At 43.6% G+C, this 9,154-nt stretch overlaps 1 protein-coding gene across 1 annotated transcript; it reads left to right on the plus strand.

Annotated features, from left to right (window-relative positions):
* Positions 3,174 to 3,981, plus strand: LOC8068643 (protein ALP1-like). Its single transcript, XM_002439068.2, has 3 exons — positions 3,174 to 3,275; positions 3,349 to 3,574; positions 3,662 to 3,981. The coding sequence occupies exons 1-3, from the start codon at positions 3,174 to 3,176 to the stop codon at positions 3,979 to 3,981; spliced, it is 648 nt and encodes a 215-aa protein (XP_002439113.2).

A 9,154-nucleotide genomic window follows, 5' to 3' on the forward strand; every position in this document is an offset into this window, starting at 1 on the left:
CACAGCCACCCACTGCATGTGTGTATAGTTGCCGGTCAAATTACGGCGGTGGCGGCGAAGCATATACTATGCATGCACTACTAGCATGTGTATATGTACAATGATCTGTGCAAAAAGAGGTAAAGAACATGCAAGTGTTACTGCAAGAGGCAAACAGGCTTAGGCAGATGTATGTGTAGATATATACGTGTTGGCCATACATGCATCTACATATGCACGTGCAAGTAGGGATGAAAACAGTACGGATGTTTTCCGACCGTATTTGAGACCGAATTCATTTAGAGGGATTTAGATCTATCCGTATTCGAGTCTGAATATTCACCATGCGATACCGTATCCGTATCCGAATACGTGAATCATATATTTATAATGTCGACATTCAAAGGTATCTTATCCGACATGATTGACATTATTCGTATTTGAATCCAAATCCGATCAAAAATATGAAAACAAATATGATATCGGTAATATCCATTCGTATCCAGTGCCGTCTCTAGGGGGTGGGCAGCCGGTGCGACGGCCGGGGGCCCACGCCGCTAAGGGGCCATCTAATTTTTTGGAGGCTTATACAGACACTATAGAAATTCGTCAATTAATTTAAAAAAGAAACTCATTAATCAGCACGTCATCCACATCCACCTATTGCTAGTGTTGCTTCATAGTCTCGCTTGATCGATTAGTTGAGCAAATCAATCTTCCTCTTTATCGTCTTCTCGTCCTATTGCTCAATCGTCCAATGCAACAATGTGGCTCCATGACACGGTAACACCACACGTCCGCACACGATGTCAGTACTAGACACTGGAGCAGGAAGAGTAAGAGCATGGTTGATCGAGACTGCATCAATTTTGTTATTAGTATTCCGTGATAGGGTTCTAAATTTCTAACTCTATCCTATTTATTTATTTGTTGTACTATAATTACCTTTTATAAACTAAAATATATGGTGCAAATTCTTTTTAGTTGTACTATATATTTTATATATTTGACATATAAAAAAATATTTGATGGGCCCTTACCCTTTTGCTTACACAAGGGCCCTAAAAATAATAGAGACGGCCCTGTTCGTATTGGATGCGTTTTCATAGTAGGTGCAGGACCTCGGCGCCGTGACTTCGGGAGTATGAGCCACCGATGAGCCCGGCCCACGTCCATATTGTGCGTTACGTGCAAACACAGCATGAAAGAAGCATTCTCGGTAAATAATTCACCACCTTTTTTTCCCGGACAACACCCAACAAACATGTGATAAGATAATTACTGCAACATAGCCATAATAACATTATTAATTATATATATTATGCCCTGTGTTACTTCGTTTTAACCACAAGACACAAATTAACTGCATGTTTCTAGAGAATACACAACGGTTAAGTTGGCTTGCATCATTTCCTAGTCTGTTTACTATTAATTACTTGCAGAGAACGTAGGAAGTGTGTGAAGACAGTTCCAATGTTAAAAACTACCCATGTTTTCCATAACAGCCACGTCAACAAAAAAATCACATCTAAAAACTATCTCACCTAGTGTTGATGTCTTTACGTAATAAATAATATTGTATTTTATTCTCTCTCTCCTAACTCTATCTTTCTCCTCTGACGACTCTTTATTCTCTTCTTCCTCGGTACGTATTCAGGAAACAAAACATGAGGGCCTTGTTTAGTTCTGAAACTTTTTGGGAAACTGTAGCACTTTCGTTTGTTTGTGACAAGCATTGTTTAATTATGAAATAATTAGGTTTAAAAGATTCATCTCGTGATTTACAGATAAACTGTGTAATTAGTTTTTATTTTCATCTATATTTAGTGTCTCATGTATGTGCCGCAAGATTTCATGTGACGGAGAATCTTGAAAAAATTTTGGTTTTTAGGGTGAAGTAAACAAGGCGCAGAACAAGAACAGCAGGTGACGAGAGAGAGAGAGAGAGAGAGAGAGAGGTGACGGCACGGTAATGGTGGACGGCAGGCGCGGCCCGGCGCGAGCGGGCGAGGCTGGTCTCATAGGGCGTGTTTGGAACCTTGGCCAACGCTAGCCAGGCCGGCCCAGGGCGCGATAGTGCTTGTTTGGTAATCTTGCATGTGGTCCTACCTTGGCCCAATGAAGCCAGCCGTACGCTCCAGGCCCGTTTAGCCTTGAACGACCGAGACGCTCGTTCATTCGAGGCCAGGCCTGAGCCAGCCGAGCGGAGCTCGCGGGCGTGGGCTTGGATGGCCCTCGGTGGCCACCGTATATAAGTCACCCGTCACCGTCCGGCTAGGGTTCCTAGCTACTGTTCACTTCCCCCCTACCGCGCCGCCGCTCCTGAGCGCTCTCTCCTGTTCCCCTTCCTCCCGTTCCCCTTCCTCCCGGTGTCCAGCGGCGACGACTACCACCGTCGGCGGATCTGGTAAAGCAAGCAGGCTAGTGAGCATGCCTCGAATCCTTCCTCCTCATATGTTGGCCTCGGTTCATGGTGTTGTAACCTCGATTCATCACAGTTTTATTCGGTTTTAGTGCTGAGTCTAGGGTAATGGTCGATGATGGTAATGGTTCTGGGTGGCGCACTATTTGGTGTCGCAGCCGTTCCTCTAAAATTGGTTAGGGTTGTAGTCATACTGCTGTTGTGTTCACTGATTTGGTCTCCCAAACCCTCGTTTGTTCACTGATGTGGCTAAAGTTCATCCCTTTTCTCGTGGATCTGGGTGGCGCACATGTTTGTGACGTAGCTGATCCACTCTGATTTGCCCTTGTATGTGCTAATTGTCTTGCATTGTTTGTATAGCGTAATGGATCCAGTGGTCAGGTGTTGTCAGGTTGCTCGTAGGGGCGCTGCCGTGGTGGCTGTGATCTGTGCGTGGGTATTTCTCAGGTTCAGGCGGCTTGCCAGGTCTAGGGAGGGGATTAGTTTCGGTCCACTGACCCATAGAGACAGAGAGAGAGCTGCCAACCTCAGGTTCATCTATCGTAGCTCTGATCGCCGCTGTCTGGAGGTCCTTAGGATGAGCAGGGAACCCTTCTTCCAGCTCTGTCGCTTGTTTCGGGACAGGGCTCTCCTTAGGGACAGTTGGCACACTGCCATTGAAGAGCAAGTGGCAATGTTTCTGCTGATTGTCGGCCACAACTAGAGATTCAGGGTACTTCCACCAATATTTAGGAGATCCCTTGAAACCATCAGCAGGTACTTTCATGAGGTCATGTTTGCAGTTGGTGAGTTAAGGAATGAGATGATTAGAGCCCCCTCAGTTGGTGTTCATCCCAAAATTGCAAGGAGCAGGAGATGGAACCCATTCTTCAAGGTAGTTGTTCATTGGCATTAGGTTCATTGTAGCCAATTAGGTCGTTGTTGTGCCTAATCTGTTGTTTGTTTAGGATTGCATCGCTGCCATTGATGGAACACATGTGCTAGCAAGAGTTCCATCAAGTGAGAGGGCAGCTTTCATGGGGAGGAAGCACACTACCACACAGAATGTACTTGCATGTGTCAACTGGGATCTTAGATTCACCTATGTATTGGCTGGCTGGGAAGGTTCTGCTCATGATGCTCGTATCCTTGCTGATGCTTTGGCAAGAGAGGATGGACTTAGGATCCCGCAAGGTATCAGCTTGTTTGCATATGTTCCATTCTATCTAGATTAGGTTATCATCCATAGTTCTAATCAGTGTCCGTATCCTTCCTTTTTAGGAAAATTCTGTCTTGTGGATGCTGGGTATGCAGTGAGACCTGGTTTCCTACCACCATATCGAGGAGTCAGGTATCACCTTAGGGAGTATGGTGTTCGAAGGCCAGAGAATCCTAGAGAGCTCTTCAACCTTAGGCATTCTTCCCTTAGGGTCACTGTTGAGAGAGGGTTTGGTTCTTTGAAGGGTAGGTTCAGGATCTTGGACAACAAGCCTCATCATCCTTACAAGACTCAAGTGAAGCTTGTACTTGCTTGTTGTATCCTGCACAACTGGATCATCACCTTTGGGCATGATGACATGATTCCTAATCCAGAGGACTGACAGGGGCAAGTTTGTTGTGAGTGAGTGTAGCAACTCAGGCAAGAGGAAGAGGGCCTTCAATGAAGATGATGCAACCCCCTTGAGTGGACTGGCTGAATCTGTCAGGGGTCTTGGGGCTACTCTAACTAAGGGAAACAATAATGAGGCTGCCACTAGGATTTATGAAGCAGTGATGGATGTTCCAGGATTTGCAAGGGCAGATTTGATGGTGTGCCTGAACTATCTCATGAAGGACAAAGCATCAGCTCTGGTGTTCATTCAGATGAGGATTGATGACAAGGCACTCTGGCTGGCTCAACATTTGGCCGAGGTGATGGCCAAGAGTGGCACCCAGTGAAGATCAGACAGAGGACAAGGGGTGGCTGACCTATTTGACAACACAGAAATGGGATCCATTCCTATTTTGACTATCCCGACATGGGATGTAACTTTAGGTTAGATGTAAGATAAATAAGATAAGGGTTGACTTATCATTTTTCTGAGGGTAGTTATGATAGATGCCAACTAGGTGTTAGTTTCTTATCATATCTACAGGATCCATTCGATGTTGTCATTGAAAAAAAGCTGTAACATTCTCTGTTCTTCAATTGTTGTGACTTGCTTTCATTGTGTGCTCTTCTTTGATGTGATTTGATTTCATCAGATGGCATGATTATTCAGTACTACAGTGTTGGTCCACTGCTTATTTGGTTTTAAAATTGTGTAGATGAAGAACCAGGCCTATGCTGTCTTCGAGGGGTTCAACCCTGGTGTGTACAAAACATGGCCTGAGTGAACAGAGAGATATCCACATACAAAGGCAATTTGTACCAAGGCTATCCAACTTATGATCAAGCTGTTGAAGCCTTTGAGAATTACCAGAAGTACAAAAAACGGGCAAATAGTGTTGGTGCAGGAGTTGCAGAAGTGGTCAAAGCAAAGGAGGAGGTGAAGAATGGCCCTATCATCGGCAACAGGCTTGAAACAACCATCTCCAAGAAAGACTTCATCATTGCAGCTTTGGTTGTAATTGTTTTTGTACAACTTATTGTCATCTTCAAGTACTGATGACTAATGTAATTTGAACCTTATTTAGTTTAATCCAAAAACTTGCATGTACTGTACAATGGTATGTAATCTGAGACCTTTATTTAATCATCATCCAAAAACTGGCATCAGGTAGCAAACACAAGCAAAACAGTGGACAAATAGCACACAAACCATACATCAACCATAGCAGTAAGATCCACAGAAGTCTTAATTTACATAAAAAGTGCACCAAAGATTTGGGCACAACCAAAATTGCCAAACTTTGGCATTCTTCTGAGCACCAGTTCATCAGAACTAACTTGCATGCTACTACCATCAGTCCTAACCAGGAGCTAAGTTCTTCTACCATCAGGACAAGTGAACCAAGATCATCATCTCAAACTAGAACTACTACCATCTACACCCAAAATATCAGCAGGATGTCCCAACAAGATGCACCACCACTTGTCGACATCCTTGTACCTCGTATTGCATTAGAGCTTCACCAAAAGCACCGCCACCAGGAAGATGACGAGTCCGATGAGGCTGTACACCAGGAACATGCTCCAGCTCTTGTCAGCGGTTGCGAATGCCACCCTGCGCTCATAGCGGGAGCACAACTGCTCAGCCAACCTCTTGGTGCGCTCAGTTTCTTCTTTCAGCTTATCCTTCTCCTTGACCTGCTTCTCAACATTCTTGTATGCTTCAATGAGAGCATCGTGGGCAGCAACTTGAACATCTCTAGTTGCCTTCACTTCACGCCATAGCTTCTTGAATGCGGCCTGCACACGAACCGGCCATGGATCATCAAGCCACTCCACGTACCCACACTGCTGCGAAGTCTACATAATTGAGTACAATGTCAATAAGAAATGCAGAAAGACAATTGACCAAACAGAACAAATTAACATAAGTTTTAGTTCAATCAAACCTCCAGTCCACATCCCAGGAAGCGCCTTCCGGTGTTCTTGCCTCCCCAGCACTGCTTCATCACTGTATAACACCCATGCTCGCACTTGCCAACACTCAGGGTACCAAGCCCTCCCCAATCTTGGACAGGGAGACCGATTGGAGGCGCACCAAAGCTCGATGCCTAAATCGATTTGGGGAAACAACAAAGTTGGCACTATTAATCTACAAAACGCCCAAAACTAACCATGAATATGTAAGAAATGTACAGGCAATCGACACTTGGACCTTCTAATCGTTCGATTTGACAAAAAATCGGGGGAAATCGAAACCCTAGAACTACGCTGGGGGATTAGGGTTCGCTACTTACATCTGAACCGGAGTGAGAGTCCTCCGTGAAGGCCGAGGTGTCGCCGGAGGTCAGAGGAGGAATCGTCGAGGACGCGCTCCTCGAAGGCGACGCCGGCGACACCGGAGCTCCCGAAGGCTCCGAGCAGCACTCGCATCCAGGACCGCCGGTGCACGGCTCGAGCTTCACCTGCGGCTGCAGCGTGACCTCCATCACGCGCTGAGAAGCGGACTCGTCGCTCATGGAGGCAGCAACGAGGAGACGAGGGCGAGCGAGAGTGGGAGTGAGGAAGAAGACGGCGTGCGTTTCGGTGAAGAGGAGATGAGGGAGGCGGTGACCGATTCGGTGTGAGTGGTGTGCGGTGCGGGGGGCTGCCGGGCCTTTTGTACAGCCGAGGGGGTAACCAACACCGCTGGGCCGGCCTGGTTACTGTACCCAGTGTGGCCATGAAACCAAACAACGGCGAATTGGCTACAAATGGGCTGGCAGCGAGTCTGGACACGAAACCAAACAAAAACTTAGTTGGGCCTGACTCATTTAGCACATAAACCAAACAAGTGGCCATGGCTACATTTGCACAGGCCAATATTGGCCAGGCCAGATTGGGCTAGCCAGGCCAACTTGGGCCAGAATCCAAACACACCCATAATTTCTATTGGGACTGCCCTGAGGTGTATAAAGTGGATGCTCAACACGTTGTGCAAGGGCAAAGATCTGGCCGGCCGGGTCAGTTCGGCTCAGCTCAGCAAGGCTTGCCGTGGAGTGTAAGCCTAACGGTCCAACCGCATTGAATAATGCTTAGAAGCCGAAGAAAGGGAAATCCATCCATCCCTTAAAAAATTGACACCACAGCTAACAAACAACCACGGTGTACACTTTCCATTCCTGTCCTTCCAATGTTCTTGTTTAGGCCTTGTTTAGTTTGTAAAAAATTTGGTTTTTGGCTATTGTAGTAATTTCGTTTTTATTTGACAAACATTGTCCAATCACGGAGTAACTAGGCTTAAAAGATTCGTTTCGCAATTTACACACAAACTGTGCAATTAGTTTTTATTTTCATCTATATTTAATATTCCATGTATGCGACCAAAGATTCGATGTGACAAGGAATCTTGAAAATTTTTGCGAACGACCCTGTTTAGATTGGAGATGAAAAATTTTTGGGTGTCACATCGGATGTGTCGGAAGAATGTCGGGAGGGATTTTTAGAGACTAATAAAAAAACAAATTACATAGCTCGTCTGGAAACTGCAAGACAAAACTATTAAGCATAATTAATATGTCATTAGCACATGTGGGTTACTGTAGCACTTAAGGCTAATCATGGACTAACTAGGCTTAAAAGATTCGTCTCGCGATTCTCAACCAAACTGTATAATTAGTTTATTTTTTATTTACATTTAATGTTTCATGCATGTGTCTAAAGATTCGATGTGATGGATGAAATTTTTTTTGGTAGGGAACTAAACAGGGCCTAAACAAGGCCTTAGCATTCTTACCAAAAATGCATGCTCCAACATTTATTATTAAGAGAATCTTACTGTAAATTGTGTACCATTTAAATGCTTACCATGTGTCCATGTCACCATTCTCAGAACAGGTGACCTCATGTTCTCTTACCTTAATTTTACTGCTTTTTAATTTTTTTTTAAAAAAACAACAGAGGTGTACAAGGAAGTGTTTAGACTATCTCCAACAATCGTCATCCAAAATACACGACTCATTTGTCCCTTGGATAGTGCTACAGGTAAAAGATTCCATACTTATTTCTAGTCTTCTCCAACAACAAGACCTAAAAGATAACATTTTCTGCAAATGGATCTAGAGGAGAGAGGATACTCAAATTTGGGTTATCCCTCTCCTGATACTCAAAATAGGTTTTCTGTATGGATACTGTGTTGGAGGTTATATATATGTATTATGTTGGAGACCCATTTTGGGTTTGAATTCCCAATAGGTCTCCTATTGGAGACAACCTTTTTGGGTATCAGGAGTTACGTAACCCAAATTTGAGTATCCTCTCTCCTCAAGACCCATTTGCAGAGAGTGTTGTCTTTTAGGTCTTATTGTTGGAGAAGACTAAAAATAGATATGAAACCTTTTAATTGTAGCGCCACCCAATGAACAAATGACTCTTATATTTTAGGTAACGATTGTTAGAGATAGTCTTAGTAGATCTATCATTGTGCTTCAAACTTACTCCCTTCATCCCATAATAAAATAAACTTCTATAAATTTTAAGATAGATTAAAGATGATGGCAAAAGAGGCATATATCCTCGTCGCCATTCCTTTTCTGGGAAATATCTCTTGGATTTAGCAATTATCGTCTGTGTGCACTATGAGTCAGTATTCTATATTTGTATAGAATATTATTTATTTTAGGATAAATTTTAAACCTTAGAAAGTTATTTATTTTAGGTTGGAGGGAGTATTAAGCATTTTTTTTAAAAAAATTTACCAAAGATCCTTTACCATTTCTGTTCATGTGAAAACTTTTATCAGGTCTTGGTGAGACTCGTGAAAGTGAAGCCTTACTGCAGACATGAAAAGATCTGGTCCTGATGGTTTGTCTACATCAGAACATTAGCTGGTGGTTGACGTTAGGCTGGGAAATACGATTTCCCACTCTCACATGTTTCATGTTTGTTTGAGGAAAAGACATTTTTACATCTTTTTTAACTTTTCAAAACAAAATTTGGTGCGCATCCATTTCATTCCAAACAAGTAAAGGGAGCACAAATGAACATTTTTTTTTTGTTCTTGCAGAAGGTTCACTCAGCATACATATATACAATTTTAGAATACGAAGGCCTTGTTTAGTTCCTAACATATTTTGCAAAATTTTCACATTCTCGGTCACATCAAATCTTACGACACATGCATGAAGCATTAAATATAGATAAAA

This window comes from Sorghum bicolor, chromosome 9, assembly GCF_000003195.3.
Source record: "Sorghum bicolor cultivar BTx623 chromosome 9, Sorghum_bicolor_NCBIv3, whole genome shotgun sequence".
Taxonomy (NCBI): domain Eukaryota; kingdom Viridiplantae; phylum Streptophyta; class Magnoliopsida; order Poales; family Poaceae; genus Sorghum; species Sorghum bicolor.

What these genes read in the sequence shown, in the direction of transcription:
- LOC8068643 (XM_002439068.2), top strand. Translation starts at nt 3,174, where the DNA reads ATGTTTGCAGTTGGTGAGTTAAGGAATGAGATGATTAGAGCCCCCTCA. An exon ending in GATGGAACCCATTCTTCAAG is followed by an intron (nt 3,276 to 3,348) that starts GTAGTTGTTCAT and finishes TTGTTTGTTTAG; the next exon opens with GATTGCATCGCTGCCATTGA. An exon ending in TGGACTTAGGATCCCGCAAG is followed by an intron (nt 3,575 to 3,661) that starts GTATCAGCTTGT and finishes CTTCCTTTTTAG; the next exon opens with GAAAATTCTGTCTTGTGGAT.